Here is a 17,083-nt window from a genome sequence, read left to right on the forward strand (position 1 = left end):
CCCATAAAACCTCTGTGACATAGGTCCTGCAGTAGGTTCTGAGCCATTCAAAATAAAATGCTGTGTATATTAAAAATTTGATCATCCGTCACAGTGCATATGTTTACAAAGAAAAACTCACTCCCTGACCATACTGGTCAGAGAACTGACCTACAATTTATTGACTATTCTTAGAGGCAGTAAAATAGAATTTTATTTGGAAAAACATGGGAGAAACTTAGAAAACAAAGGGAATCAGAAAACTACTTGCTAATGCAACATTAGAGTTTCAAAACTAACCATGTGGGGGCTTTGTCTGCACATCTGTGGGGGCTGACCCTGTCTGAGGGTGTCAGCCATGTGTCAAGAGGATTGGAAAGAATTTTAAAGGGAAGTGTCATTTCTCTTGAACAAAGAGCTACTGCCCCTGCCAGGCAGCAGTTACCCAAATGAAAGTCGCACGGGTCTTTCAAGTGATTTGAAGAAAGGGCCATATTAAAATGCGGGGTATAAAATACCAGCAAGCTATTAGGTTGGTGCAAAAGTAATTGCGGTTTAAAAGGTTAAAAATAATTGCAAAAACCGCAATTACTTTTGCACCAAACTAATACATGTTTTGCTCTAAAAATAAAAATAAATTAACCCAAAACCCCAGACCACCAGACTGTCAGCATTCAGGAGCCTTTCTTGTTCAGGTTGAGGAAGAGAATTTACAGTGTTCAGGCCTCAGCAGATCATGCGAAGAGCTGCTTCAACAGGAAAGAAGTCTCTTTTATCGCTCTTTAAAGAATCAAGTCAAGTGTAAACTTTGAAACTAATAAAATATTACAGTTCTCATGATTGATGAAAAGACAATTTTAACATACTCAGTGCAACAAATGTAAAACATGCTGAGACATAATAAATAACTGTGCTTCTTTATGCTTTTTATTTAAATAAACACCCCCCTCTCCTACCGTGTTTCCCAAAAAATAAGACCTAGCCAGACCATCAGCTCTAATGCATCTTTTGGAGCAAAAATTAATATAAGACCCAGTATTATATTATATTTATTATATATTATATTAATTATATTACATATATTATGTTATTATTATATTGTATTATATTATTATTATATTATACCTGGTCTTATAGTAAAATAAGACCGGGTCTTATATTAATTTTTGCTCCAAAAGACGCATTAGAGCTGATTGTCCGGCTAAGTCTTATTTTCGGGGAAACATGGTAGGTAGAATGGTATACCCCTTCTACAAAGCTTAGCAAAAGCCAAAGGGAATTTCAGCCCAGGTAATTTGGAGTCATATATACAAAACATAGATTTTTTTTAAAGTATCAGACTTCGCAGGCCAATTTCTAGTTGTTTGCTAATTGGCATAACTTATTCCAAATAGTCGGCCCTTAGAATTATATACAAAGAAGCCCTGACTTTTCACTTACATACCGTTCAAATCAAATTTATTACAACAAACACCAAAGACCCACCGCCATTTTATAGTCAGGTTGGAACTTTGTCCGGATCCAGTGTTGTTTGAACTAGGAGTCAGTTACCAAGGGTTGGGTGTCTCGCTGTATTACTGAAATTTAGACTGTTTTCATATTTAAAGGGTTTCAGTTCCATACTCTGTCCCTGTATAGTGTGTACAATTTAATAATTTTATAAAACAGAAGAAGTTATAGAGAAAAAGCTAAATGAAGTCAAATTTATTTTTCATTACTTTTATCATTCAACAAATAAGAAAACATTTACACTGGTAATAAAGATAAAATGACATAACTGTTCCCTTTTTCAAAATTCACACAATGTCATCCAAATTCTTTATTTGACTTCTAATAAGTGAAAGCTGAATTTGGTCTACCTGCTTAAGGAGAAGTCTTGTAAAAATTTTCATGTTTTTCTCCTTCAGTTCCATAGTCTCTTTATAAAATTTATTAATATAGAACACCAGGAAAAATCAAGAAATTTATTTTTAAGGTTCCTTTCCATGTCACTATTCCTTCTCAAATTTCATAAACTAACTTCTTAAAATTTAGTCTTAGCATTCTCAAAAATACACATCACATCTCTTGAATTATATTCCTATAATAAAATCCTAACATAAAAGTTTTAATTTCTTTTCAACAGATGAATTACATAGTTTTATAAATATTTTCATTTAAAATAAAGATTTTTGGCACAGAGTCCTAAAGCTTGTAGTTTTCAAATTATGTCTACACTGCTTTCCACGGATCAACTTGAGAGTTTCGGAAGGAAACTGCTATTTATGAGCTTGTGTCTTGTGTTGATACTCCTCTCTGTCTCATGCCCAACAATCTAGCAGTATTCCAAGACTTTAGAACATGAGAAAAAAGTCTAGAAGATTTACTTCTCCATGTCGGTGAGGGTAGAAGAAGAGGATAGAAAATCACAGCCAACGATTTCTCAGTACTGTATCTCTTTTGTTGAATTTATCCATGTTTTCCACCCGTAATACTGTGGTCACTTGGATCCTTTGCTATATCTCCAATGTGAATCCATGGAACTACAGGAGTGGCTTCATACCTAAACCCAGAACTTTAGAATCTTGTTCCAGTCAAGTTTTAAAGAGGAGCTTTTCAGAGGGAAAAATAAAAAAGAAAAAAATGACAGGCCAATAAACTCTACAGTTTAAGACACAGATTCAAGCCATCTTTAATCATGTTCCACTGCTTGTCTTTTTGCTGTACTTTTAAATAGTACTCAGGTGAGTAGAATCCATTTTTATATAAAGAATTGGAGTTACTACTTTATTGAGGGTAAAGGTAACAAACTAACAGACTAGTGCAAAATAACAGAACTCCCACTTTCTCCAAAGTGCTTCCTGAATAAAATTCAAAACCTAACCTCTCACCAATTTGTTAAACATTGGAATACTGTTCATATAAACTTTCAATCTTGTCTGCTTAGAGCCTCTGACCTGGATTCAAAGTTCTAGAATGTTCTACAGAAAAATGTCTGGAGCAGGTGGTCCTACATGAGTGTGAACCTGAATCTCCTGCATCCTCCTCCCAGGATTGCACACTACAAATCTGCCAACAAGTTGTCAGCAGGTGCTGCCCTGTCTCCCCACACACCACATGAGGCCCACATGTTGGAACTTCATGTAAAGCTGCCACCAACTTGGTCACACACCAAAAGCTGGTGTCACCCACACAGCCTTCCTCTTTGCACCATTTAAACACAAAGAGGAGATGGAATATATGTCACCTCAAGCAAATGGTAGAATGAGGAACAAATTAAAAACCAGCTGACTCTCATTATTCCTTAGGAGTAGCAAGATCTCTACCCGGCCCTCTGGGAGCCAGGCCATCTCATCTGTTTAGGAGTTCTGACTGTCTCCCCCTTTGAGTCATCAGGTATCTGCTCCACACTGTGCTCTTCCTTTACCAAGCGGTCGTCACCTCACAGTCAGGAAACGCTTTGACTCTGAGCTGATGGCCCCCCAGTCTCCAGGACTGCCCTTTACGCCTTGGGAAGATGTTCTGAGTATTTTTAGTGCCATTTACTTAAAAACTGATTACAGATATACATGTTTTTTCATAAATAAAGTTTTGAGGCATGTGTATATATTAAAATTTTCACCAACAAGGGTGTATTAAAAATTTCAAGTTCCGTCGTTCAAGTTCAATAAAGGCACACTTTTTTTTCTGTAGGCCTGCAAAGACTACAACTGCTCATAACTGAAGTCATAAAAGACATCCGATGGGACGGGGACTGTTTTTCTTTGATTTTCCTCTTCTTGGGATAAGCAATCGTCCCATTAATCAATGGCGTGACTCTATCGCCCAAAGAAAGGATTTAGAGCCATACAGGGTTTTAAATGGATTCCGCTGTTGTGCCAGGATTCAGGGTAACAACCACAGCTGTGCTGGGTCAGTTACCCCCGCCCCCCAGGTCAGCTTTGGCCATTTCCATTAAGGCTTCTCACTCCCAAAGCGGGTTTTCTGGCTTCCAGGTTCCGATGCCCTTCGGACCAGCCTGGGTGGCGGCTTGGGTCTGTTGCCTTCAGTCACATTGTCTTCCCGCACCAGGCCAAACTGGCCTTTGGAGAGAAGGGGCTGCCGGAGCACACCTGGGGTCTGGGTGCCCCCCTCTTTGCTGTGGGGAGCTGGGGGACTGCAGGGCTGCCCTTGGCCAGAATCGACGTCCATCTCGTTTTTCCATTCCATCTTGTAGGGCTGGGGGGCTTTCTTTGAAAACTGTTCTGGCAGGAAGCGCCTAGCTCGGGGCTTTAAGTTGAGGACAGTGGTCCCAGCATCTGTGTCTGAGTCGCTGCTATTGCCACCTACCACAGAGCAAAAGAAGGACAACATGGACAAGCATTCCAGGGAGAAGGTGTTACAAGTGACTCAGCAATACATCAGTGGGTCGGCCACTGCTGCGCCCCCAGGGTGGGTGGGAGGTCCAAGGGCTCCCTCTGGCTCTGAGAGATCTGGGCATTTTTGCATGATCTCCGTGAGCAGTCAGCTCCACAGATGTCTACTCATACTGATTTTGAAGAGTTTACTATGTGCCAGACACTGTCCTCAGCACTTTTAGATACATTAACCTACTTAATTCTCACAATCCCCCATTTTACAGAAGTTCCACCAGGATCAATAAGGGGTGGAGCGGGGATTCAAACTGGGACCACCATGCAGCAGTGGTCATGCTCTCACCTGCCCCATAGAAGCCACCCCAGGAGGCTCAGCTCAGGGTCTGTCACACAGGAAGTCACCAAGGATTAACTGCTATTATGAAGATTCTTGTCTTGGTCTGGAATCTTGTATACAGCTTTGTTTATTTTCTTTATAATTTTATAAAAAGGCCAAACATCAATGTGTATTTGCCAAGCAAAGGGAGGAGCCATGATTAGAATCAGCTCATTGTCAAAATTCTGGTCCTAGACTATGGAGCGTAGAACAGCTCGTCGGACGCTTGCCCAGGAGTTGAGACTCTTAGGAATTTAGAGCATTTCTGATGGACGTGTGGTGATAACGTGGCCCACTCTGTTCTAAATATCCAGTGCTCCCTTTTCCTCCCTTCTCATTTTTCACCTCACTCTCCATTACCGCCAGCCATCATTAGACTTTCCTCTTCTTGGTTAATTAAATAAACAAGCAAAAAGGGGGGCATTATTACTGTTACATGCCATATTTTAATAACACGATATCCTAACATATTTCTCCTGGGGTTTCACAGAAAATGGCTTGGAGTTTACATAAAGATTATCATCAAATAAAGAGCTTTTAGACTTTATGTCAAAGTTTTAATAATTATATTCAGAAATAGAATATACGGCTGTGTTTATGAAAATATATTAGACTTACTGTAAAAATTTAAATACACCTTTGCAGATTTACAACTTTCTATGTACCTCTTCACTGACCATGTGGTGACAATATTTTCTTTTGTTACCGTGTTCCCCCGAAAATAAGACCTAGCCGGACCATCAGCTCTAATGCGTCTTTTGGAACAAAAATTAATATAAGGCTCTCTCTTATTTTACTATAATATAATACCAGGTCTTATATTAATTTTTGCTCCAAAAGACGCATTAGAACTGATGGTCCTGTTAGGTCTTATTTTTGGGATATCAAATAGAATCATTATGGAAAATCACTGATTGAGTTATTAATAATGTGCACGGAACTCCATTCAAAAAGGCTGCAATGAGAATAAAAGGTCACCATATTGTTATTTTAGCTTTGCAAACTATTGAACTCATTGTGCTTAATGAAGAAGAATAAAGACATCTTTCTATTCTATAAACATTAGTAAATAAGCGTCAAGTAGTTCTACTCCAACTGTATCATTACCTGTATTAGAAATATTCTTTTTCTTTTGTAGCTTTTCTGGAAGCTTTGTATTTTTTGGTAAGGATAAGTATCGAGAGGTCGAAGTGGAAGCCTGTAAAAGAAGCAGAAAACCATACTTAGACTACGCAGATGTCATTTGTTGTATACTAGAAGTTTAAAATTTTATGACAGACCTTATTAAAAATTAAAATTTTAGTTCTCAATTCCAAAATCACTTTGTGAGGGGCTGTAGGGATGGTGAATAAAGTTCCAAGCAATCATTATTTAATTTAAAATAACTAAACCTCTTCTAAAATATAATAGAAATCAGGAGTGAGGAAAATGGAAATAAAGTGGGACCATTAGAAACAACATGTGAAAACTATTGGGTTTTCTTAAAGAAAAGTTACTGAACCACCTATTTGTGACAACAGTATTACTGAAAAACTTAGAACCTATGTGTATGGGGAAGAAGACGTATGAAAAATGTAGCGCATTTTAGTTTATTTAGTTTAATAAGTCTTAGAAATGATAAAACAAAAAGTATTACTATAGCTAATTTGCTGGCATTTCCAATGCCACATTCTCCAGTTTCTTCAATTTTCAAACGATGCTGTCATATTTTACACATTAAAAAAAGATAATCTTGTTCATATACAAAATTTTGATCTGACAACCAAATACAGAATACTTTCAAAAATAAGATGCATACCTGCTGTGTTAAATTAAGCAATCATAATATCTTTTGCAAATGGCTTTTCTAATCTATTGACAACACCCTGGACCAAATAAATGCTGAATGAACTCCCTGGTGAACACTCACTCCCCAGCCTTCTGGAAGTCAACACACAGAGGACTTATAACCTCTCCCTGGAAAGCTCAAATATTGCTTTGCAAACGAAGCCTGGCCCAGTCATTCTGTTTCAAATCGTAACTTGCCTGACCCTTCTTGATACTCCCAACTTCCTTCCTGGGTGATTTTAAATTTTTTCCATAGCACTTACTGCCTTCTTTCTAACAGATAATTTGCTTATTCTACCTATTGATGACTTCCTTCTCCCCCACTAGAATTCGAATTCTACAAACGTAGATCTTTCTCTTTTGATCACTAATGTATTCCAAGTGCCTAGAGCAGTGTCTGGAACATAACAGTCGTTCCAGAGACATGTGAAAGGCTGTAATTAACTCCATCCCAGAATTCCTAAGAATCAACCTTCAGCAGCGCTTCCGGGACGGCTGCTGGTTACCCTCTTGGAAGACTTGTGCATCCCAGAGGCACAAAAGCCAGTTACCCTGCGCTCCCGATTCAAGCTGTTGTCTTTCCTAATGCTTTCCCGCAAACTGTGCCTTCGGCGGATCAGAATCTCCTTGGCTTGTCTCTCACTTGTGTCAGCCGTCAGATTGTGTCTGTTGTATGACAAAGTCTGGAATGAAAACATAAGTGACATTTTACCAAAAAGAAAAAAAAAAAGAAAGAAAGTGAAAAAAAAAGAAGTGATCACTGCCCCAGAAATTCCAAAACTTTACTATGTTCCTTTGGCTTTGCAACTCAGCTAGGTATTTAACAACTAATGGGCAAGGGAAAAAAGTATGAAAGTTAACATTCTTTAAAATTTGGAACGTATTCCTCTTCTAATAAAAGCTAGTGAGTAAGTTTCCCCCCCACCCCTTGGAAAGTGTGATCTTTATAATAATGAGAAAAATGATGGAATTCATCAAGTGCCTTCATGTACCTTGAAGTATCTTGTATGTGTTTATCCATCATTAGCGGCTGGGTACAAATCATCTTCATACATTCTCCATTGGACAGGAATTAGTAATATAAAAACACATCACTTTGAGCCACTTGGTGGTGCCATGTGCTTTTGATTTTGACTTAGGAACATTTCTTCTCAACTGGGTTGTCAAATTGAGGAAGCTGCTGCTACCTACCACCAGCAGTGATCGTGACCTCGTATTTGAAGCAGTAAAATACCTCAACGAGGGCTGTACATGGCATGCAGTTTTAGTTTTATAAGCTATATAGAAATCTGTTTCCTAAGACAAATTGTTGTTCATAATTAAGTTCCTTTTCTGACAGAATTAATGTGTACTTCTTGGGAGTATCGCTGTGTCCAGACTCTATTAGGCCTAGTAGAGAAATGCAAAAGTAATAAAGGACAGGGCTCAGTTCCTGTTTTGAGAAACTTACTATCTTGTTGAGCATCTAAAGCTAACAAAATAATACAAAATCATGAAATTAAGTGCTAAATGTATGTGGTACAGCACGAGCTCAAGTTATCCCACTTAAAGACAGTGTTGGGAATAATACAGAAAGTTGGGGAACCTTAAAAATGAAAGGGTCAGCTAAGCTGACAGGAAGCAGCCGTGGAGACAGGAAAGAGAGCAAGCCAGGACAAGGAATGAAGACAGAAACCTGTACTCCGTGAGGGCTTGGGGTGGGTGGGTGAGGGAGGTGTGTAAATGAGGCTGGATAAAGCAGAACTTAGATATAGAGACCCCAAATTTGGAAAGAACCATTTAGCCTGGAAGCCATGACTGTTGTTGTGTTTCATTTTAAGTAGGAGAACACTGCTATCAAAAGGTGTTTTAGGGAAAAGGGTGGAGCAACAGTAATGTAGGGGACAGCCTTTGGGGAAACCAGCTAAGAAGCTACAGAGATGACCCTGACATGAGTGAGGGGACTCCTGACAAGCAGCGTGGCCTGTGTGCCACTTCACCTCACTGTGCCTCATTTTCGTCATCGGTAAAATGGAGTCCACGGTAACACTTCCCACTTATTAGAGGATTAAATGAGCTAATACATGCAATACGCTGAAAAGGGGCTTGGCAAATTGTGTGCATTCACTGTTAGCTATATTACTAGCAAATTATTGTGTTAACAATGGAAATGCAGTGGAAGAAGTGACTCAGACGATACAGTGAAGGAAGAAACTATAGCACTTTATGAATAACAAGATTAAATATATTTTTATAAGTCTTAAAACATAAAAGTATCCATTAAAAACTAGAGGGCAATCAATTACTTTCTTCACAATTAGTTAATGTGTCTCTGTGTTTGTGTGTGTGTGTGTGTGTGTGTGTGTGTGTGTGTGTGTCTAATCTCCAAACCCACAGTAGCAGAACTCCCAGGGGACTGCAGGCCTTCACCCATGGTGCCCTGAGGAGAGTGGTACCCTAACAAGACAGCACACTCACACTGTGAAACAGGTCTGAGAGAAGTGAAGATGCCTGGTGTGGGAACTCAGAGGTTGGCGTACCAGTGGGGCAATATCCACTCTAACTGGTAGCATAAAATCAGAAGGCCTTATTTTTAGTCAAAAGCAAGTCAATATTTAGCTAAATAAATTATCCTTACTCGCTGACGAATCTGATAGAGGTTTCTGGATAATATTTCTCTAATTTCATCCATTTCACCAGGCGTGAGCTTCCTTATTTTTTCTTCACGACAGTCACTGTGAAAGTTTAAAATAATAAGGTTTTAGTATTCAAAAAAATATTAAAATCATCAATTTTCTTTCTTACAGGTACAATACCATTAAGTAAGAAGAAGAACCTTAGTTTAAAAAATAATACTTAGGAATAATTCAATATTTTAAAATAACTCAAAATTCTGAAATTTTTATTTCAGTGTCGAAATCATTCAGGACAAGTTCAATCATGCACATGTTTTCAGTCTGTTGATGTAATTATTTTTTAAAAAAGATAAACTATAGTACCTTATAATGTTATCACTCCATTATTTCTAATACTCCATAAATAAAGTAATATGGGACGGTTTTTTCCCAACAGAAATGTAATTAGATATATTTTGCTTTTGTGGCCTGGGCTTTTAAATACTTCATTAGAAATATCTGCAAAGACACCACTTATACAATATGTATATATATATATACAGTCAATCCTAATTATCCAGGGATTTCACATTTGCGAATTCACTGACGTGCTAAAATTTATTTATAAACGTGTTATCAGTACTCATGGCACTTTGCCAGTCATTCACATATATGTGCGAAGTGGGGGGAAATTTAAGTCAATCAACATGGAGATGCTTTGCCTCCTTGTTGCAGCTCTCGTACTGTCAAAAAATGTCCTTTTCATGGTCTATTTAGTGACACATTTTCCTCATTATTTTGGTGCCTCTTGTTGGTGATGTTGCTGTTTTAAATGGCTCCTGAGCACAGTTCTGAAGTGCTATATAGAGTTCCTATGTGTAATAAGAGGTGAGGGACCTTCCAGAGAAAATCTGTGTCAGAGAAGCATTATTCAGGCATGAGTTGGCCACAAATTCAGTATTAATGAAACAACACTAGATATTAAATAAATTGTCTTCACACAGAAATATACCTAAAACAAGATTATGTCCTGATGGGCTGATGAGCACATTGTGACAAGAAGCCCACAGGAACCTCCCCCTGGATTTCTCCAGGAGCGATGATTGAGTATTTGCAAATCAGTGTTCACCGCAACTTTATAGAACGTAAATGCTGCAAACAATGAGAATTGACTGTATTTACATATTTTTAGTCTAACCCCTTCAAAAAGGCTTTGAGGGGGCCTTCACAAATACAGAATACAATAAAATAAATAGGAAAATAAATTAAGAAAATAAATGAAAGCTGGGATGGTTAATATACATAAATGCATATAGAAGATGAGCCAAGGGCCCACAAATTAAAGAGCATAGTTCTCTTATATTATTTTTAAATGCAAACTTACTGTTACTGTAAACCAACCATCACAGTAATTACTGGGGTACAAAAACCTATGTGCGAAGGGTAATGGAGACACACAGAGGAAGGAACACAGAAATTCAAGGCTTCATCAGGACAGACTTCTCTTATTTAGATGATTCATTTTTGTCTCAACTTCAGTTGCTCAGATGATTTTTTAAAGAAGCATCTTTATAGACTGACGCACTGTTGTTTAGGTAGCTGTCCAGCTTTCCAGTTAGGTCTTTTGATCAGCAAAGTTAATCCACAGAATTTTAAAGTCAGAATGAATAAATAAGATCCATAAACAACAATCTTTTTGATGCCTGATTTTCTTGAACAGTGTCCCAACAAGTTTTTAACCAACATATGTTTGCATAACTCTAGTGCAAAGTGCACAACTACCTCCCTTGTGTAGCCTTAAAATATCCACTATGATTATGAATTTGTGACTTTCTACTTGAGGTTCTGTCGAGTTTTGGTTTATTATTTTGAGGCTATGTTATTATTTGTATGCTAATTTAGACTTGTTTTGTCTTCTTATAGAATTGAATTTTGATCATTATAAAATGTACTTCTTTATCTCTAGTAATTTTTTCCCATAATACTTACATTTTATGGCTATAATATAATTACACAAACTTTCTTTTGTTTAGTGCTTTAACAGTATATTTTTTTCAACCTTTTCTTTGTAACCTTTCTATACCCTTACATATAAGAAGTGTCTTTTACAAACAACATGAGTTGTATATTTTTATCCATTCTGAATTCTGATCATGTCTCCCTTTTAAATGGAGTGGGTTTATATTTAATGTACTTACCTTTGGATTTAAGACTATTACCTTACTGTTTGCATTCTATTTGTCCCATATGTTTTATGGTTGATTTTTCTAGTTTGTTGCCCTTTTACAATTTATTTTATTTTGTTATTTCATTTCCTTTCTCTGGTGGCTTGTTATATTTTTTTACTATTTTTTTTTAATGGTTACCTGGGATTACAACATAAATCATTGACTTATTAAAGTCCAAAATACATTCATTTTTACCACTTTCTGGATAATGCAAGGGCCTTAGAATACAATAACACCCTCTCAATTTATGACCTATTATTGTCGCGAGCTTTAATGTGGTATACATGTCAAACCTCACAGACATTATCATTTTATGCACATAACATTCATTTAAATTTTACAAATATTTACTATTTCCATTGTTTTAATTCCTTTCTTCATCTGAAAGCTTCTCTATGAGACTCTTCCTTCTGTCTGTAACCCTCTACCATTCACTTTAGTGTGATGGTTTTTATTTGTCTAAAAATGTTTTTATTCTAGATTTTTGAAGGGTAGTTTAGCAGGAAATGAAACTCTAGGTTAATCAGTTACTTTCTTTAAGAATTTTGAAGATAGCAATGGTTTCCACTGCTTTTTGTTGAAAAACAGCTGTCAGGATATTGTTTTTCTTTTGAAGAAAATAGGTCTCTTTTTTCCTTAGAGTATACTTAAAATTTTCTTTTTGTGTTTTTGATTTTTAGCACTTTTTGCTACCGTGTATCTACTTTTGGTTTTCTTTTTATCTAATCTGCTTGAGGTTTGTCAAAGTTCATGTCTTTTATCTATTTGAGGAAATTAACAGCCATTTTGTCATAAAACAGTGCTTCTACAAATTTCTTATCTCCCTCTGGAAGTTTTCACCATATCCTATGTTTCTTACTTTCTTTTCAATATGTTTCATCCCTTTTTTTTTTTCATTTTGTGCTTCATTCTGGTTACTTTGTTCTGTCCTATATTCCAAGTAATCAATTCTCTCTTCAGCTGTATCTAAACTGCCTTTACACCTATCAAATGAGAGTCTATATTCAGTTACTTTATTTTTAGGTCAAATATTCTACTAAGATATTTTTTATTTAATAGTCTCCATGACAATGCCAAAAATGGCAATGACATTTTCTTGCCCTAAACATATTATTTTTATTTTAAAATCTCTGATAACTCAATTATCTGAATCCCCTTTGCACCTGTTGTTACTCTGCTATTGTTTATCTTTTTCTCAATGTTTTCAGTCACATTTCCTTGTCTACTCATTTTATTTCGATTGGTTGCTAGACATCACATATGAGAAATCATAGTGGTAGTTTAAGGCTCTTTTCCTCCATAGAAGGTTTAAGTTTATTTCTCTCAAGCAGCTTGGATAGGGGTAATATCAATCTCATATGATTTAAACAATTGTGGATTAAGATCATTCTAGATTGGACTTCCTTTCTTTGAGGACTAAGATGTAGAATTTTGAGGTAACAACTTATGTTTGGGTATAAGAGCTCTTCCTTCTTGGTAGGTCCTGAATTCCAATTTTATTCTCTAAGACCAATCAGTCTGTCAAAACCTCTATTTTGGTCTTTTAGACTGTCGGACACCTTCTTTGTAATCCAGGGAGAAAATAGCCCCAAATGCTAGTTCATCTCTTGGACTTCCTTATTCTATTGACTCTTAGCTAAAAATAGTCCTCACCTCATGCATACTCCAGATTTCATGCAAATTTTTAAAATATATTTTGTACTATTTTTCTAGTTGTTCTCAGAAGATGGTTTGGTCTGTAACACTCAGCTCATTATTGTCAGAAATACAACTCCTTATTATCTCTCTCCCCTTTTGCTTGTACTTTTCCCAGAGAACACATTTCAGGAGAGACAGAATGGTCAATATAGCATTCATTTATCTAGTTATGTGGCTAGCCATTAATTTTGTAACCTAGTTCCCTAACCCTAAACGTTTGCCTTTACTCTGCTTATTAGCAGCTTCAAAAATGAATTGTGAACAGAGAATAAAACTGAGATTTCTTTCTTCTGTGATCACAAAGACAATGGCTCTCCTGTTGAGAAGCTGGATAATTGAATTATCCCTTGCTTCAACTGCAAATGGAATAGTGCATAAGGAAGATAATGAAATTATAAACCTAGAAGGAAACTTAAGGATCAAGTCTAGCTCCATTTTCTACTTGGAAAAAACTTAACCTCAGGGAAATAAATGGACCAGTTTAAGGTCACACAGAGAGTTATTTGCAGAGTATAAATCAGCCATTCTGTTCAATCCATTACTGTTTATAACGCAATAATAATGCCTTTACCTCCAAGCCATTCTGATCACTATTTTTTTTTAATTGTGTAAACGCCCATAATTTTTATAGGGGACTTAGAGTCCTAGTAAATGTCATAGTTTATATGGTTGGGTGTGATTTGGAGCTTCCTCTGTCATTTCAACTCTCCCATAGATAGCATTTTAATTAGATGACATTTAGTTTAAATGAGCTTCAAGCTCAGAGTGAAAGAACAAACCAGTAGAACCTGTAATTTCTGTCATTTTTGTAATAGAAAAGGAATGATGATTACATGATGACATAACCTAATTTGCTAACTGAGTATTTACTGTTCTACTAGAGATTTGTTATAAGATTTTGGGCAAATCACTTCCAAATCTGAGTATTCATTTCCTCATGTTTAAAATTGAGCAGACAGACGAGGTCAGTGGATCTCAATCCTGGCTGCTTATTAAAAACATTTGAAGAATTTATAAAGATATCTATACCTGTTTCTCAATACCAGAGATGAGGAAAAAGCTAAATAACTACATGTATATATATAAAATACCGTGTTTCCCCGAAAATAAGACCTAGCCGGACAATCAGCTCTAATGCATCTTTTGGAGCAAAAATTAATATAAGACCTGGTCTTATAGTAAAATAAGATAACTTTATAATATAAAACACCATGGTATGATATAATTAATATAACATAATTAATATAATACCGGGTATAATATAATATAATGTAATATAAATATAATACTGGGTCTTATATTAATTTTTGCTCCAAAAGACGCATTAGAGCTGATGGTCCAGCTAGGTCTTATTTTGGGGGAACCATGGTAGCAAATATAACACATCGAAATGCCTGCATAAGAGACTTTACTTTTGAAAAGCTCTCAGTTACCCAAAGCAAATATAATAAAGGCATAATCATCCTAAACATGACAAAGTATTTTCTGACTAGTCGATTCTAAAATAACATGGTGTGATGCAGCATGACATGACATGACATGACATGACATAGCATAAGGTACACATTTCTAGGCTTCACAGTTTAGCCAGAATCTCATTCTGCTGTGAGGTTATAAGGTATCTCTCTAGGACATAGGTCAAATTTGTTATTATTACTGGTTTCAGAAAACCATAAAGACATATTAGCAAAACTAACTTTTATTTGCAAAACAGTACTTACTTTAGAGATGCAAAAGAAGGGACAGTACTTATCATCCCAGTCTCTGCCATCTCAATGGCATGTTTTATTTCAAGCTTTTTATATAAGGATACAATGCTTGACTTGGGTTGGTTTTCTCGAATCAAAAGCTTCCTCAGGTACTTGTCATCAAACTTCTTAAACCTGGAAATAAAGACAATAAAAGCTTCAATTTATTAATACCACACTAAGAGAAAAATCTGTTTTCAGCAATAAAATCATTTCCACTGCTCCTAGGGAAATAATGTAGTACCACTATTTAGCTAGTCTGATCATTATATATATTTTCATATGTGCATACCTGAATATATATGTACATAAAATATGTATATGTATGTGTGTATACACATGTATGTATTTATGTATGTGTGTATGTATGTGTGTATATGTATACACGTGTGTATATATATTTTATATATATATATATATATATATATATATATATATATATATATATATTGCATATATGGGTACATTTTTATATACAGCCATGTCATATATCAAGGGGGTGCCAACAAAAGGTATACACGACTTGAATTCATCTTTTGTTATTGGTATATATTGAGTATTACAATTTTAATGCAGTTTTTTCCTTTCTTAAAATGTGAATACATTTGTTGGCACCCTCTTTATATCTAATATTCACTAATTATAGATTAATTTACATATATTTCTACATTTCCTATTTTTCTGCTTCCCCTTTCAGCAAAATTACTTAAACGTGTTAATACTCTCTATCTCCTCTAATTCTCTCTTGAACATTCACAAATCAGGCTTTTGCCTCCAATATTCTGTTCAAACTACTCATATTGAGGCCATCAGTGACCCATCACCATATAAATCCAATGGCCAATTATTAGTCCTCACCTTTTCGGACCTCTCCTGCTTAAAATATTTTCTTCCAGGACACTATGCTCCTTATGGTGCCTACCTACCTCTTTCTCAGCCTCTTTTTGTTGGTTATTTTTCTTCTTTCTGGCCTCTTCATGTAGGAGTGCCCGTTGGTGCTATTCTGTACCTCCACTCATGGCGATCGTGCCCAGTCTCATGGATTTTAATAGCATCTCTATGCCAGTGACTCCTGCCAGTATCTCCAGCTCCAACTTCTCCCAAACACCAGAAATGAATATTCAGCTGCCTACTCAACATCTCCAGTTGCATACCTCGTAGACATCTCAAACTTAACATGTTCAAACTGAACTAATCTTCTCTTACAATACTCCCCTGTTCAGTTAATGACAACTCCAACTGGACAAAAACCCTGATGTGATCTTTGATTCTTCTTCTCTCATATTCCATGTTATGGCCTGAATTCAATATCTGTCTAAAAATTCACATGTTGAAGTCATAACCCCAGTACCTCAGAATGTGACCATATTTGGAGATAGGGGCTTTACATGGGTAATTAAGTGAAAATGAAGTCACTCAGGTGGGCCTGGGTCCAATATACCTGGTGTCTGTATAAAAAGAAGGAAATGGGGACAAACACAGACAGAGGAAAGATGACATGAAGACAGGAAGAAGAAGGTCACGTACAAGCCAAGGAGAGAGGCCTCTAACAGATCCTTTCCTCACAGTCCTCAGAAGGAACATGTACCGACACCTTGATCTTGGATTTCTAAACTTCAGAACTGAGAAACTAAATTTCTGTTTCTTAAGCCACCAAACCTGTGGTACTTGTTATAGCAGCTCTAGCAAACTAGTACACCCTATCCATTTGATCGGCTATTCCTGTTGTTTCCACCATCAGAAAAGATACAGAATCCAATCATTTCTTACCACTTCCATTGGCACCACCCTGGTCCTAGACATCATTTCTCAACAGATTCTTGCAATGAGCATCTAACTGGTCTCCATGCTTCCACCATTGCATTCCTACAGCCTACCCATAGAAGCCAGTGTGATCCTCTTAAAATGTAAGTGGAACAATATGACTCCTTGCAAGCCACTTGAGTAAACATGCAATGACCTGGAGTCCCTACATAATTTGGAGCCGTACTTCTTAGTACTGTGCTCCTCTTACTCAGGTCCAGCCTCACTGGTATCCTTCCTGTCCTGGAAACTTACCAGCTGTGCCCCCATCTGTGGGCTTTGGTACTTACTATTCCTTCTACTAGGTACACTCCTCCAAGATACCTGCAGGGCTCATTCTCAGACCTCCCTAAGTCTTTCCTCAATCGTCACTTTTCCAAAAGAGCTTTTCCGATCCATCCCATTAGAATTTCATGCCACCCCCATCACACTTCCTGTTCTATTTCAAGGATACATTTTCCTCCATAGCAGTTATCATTTTCTAATATGCTATTAA

General features: G+C 36.6%; 1 protein-coding gene across 1 annotated transcript in view; it reads right to left on the reverse strand.

The window, feature by feature from the left end:
• Positions 1-3,734: 3,734 nt before the first annotated feature.
• SLC9A2 (solute carrier family 9 member A2) overlaps positions 3,735-17,083 on the reverse strand; it is a 77,673-nt gene continuing 64,324 nt past the window's right edge. The window contains exons 8-12 of the mRNA XM_033125646.1: positions 14,758-14,919; positions 9,134-9,230; positions 7,068-7,199; positions 5,797-5,887; positions 3,735-4,283 (exon numbers count right to left, since the gene is read on the reverse strand). Coding sequence (XP_032981537.1) covers positions 3,913-4,283; positions 5,797-5,887; positions 7,068-7,199; positions 9,134-9,230; positions 14,758-14,919 — 853 coding nt within the window. The 3' untranslated portion in view covers positions 3,735-3,912. The remainder of the gene's footprint in view (positions 4,284-5,796; positions 5,888-7,067; positions 7,200-9,133; positions 9,231-14,757; positions 14,920-17,083) is intronic.

Source organism: Rhinolophus ferrumequinum, chromosome 13 (assembly GCF_004115265.2).
Source record: "Rhinolophus ferrumequinum isolate MPI-CBG mRhiFer1 chromosome 13, mRhiFer1_v1.p, whole genome shotgun sequence".
Classification (NCBI taxonomy): Eukaryota; Metazoa; Chordata; class Mammalia; order Chiroptera; family Rhinolophidae; genus Rhinolophus; species Rhinolophus ferrumequinum.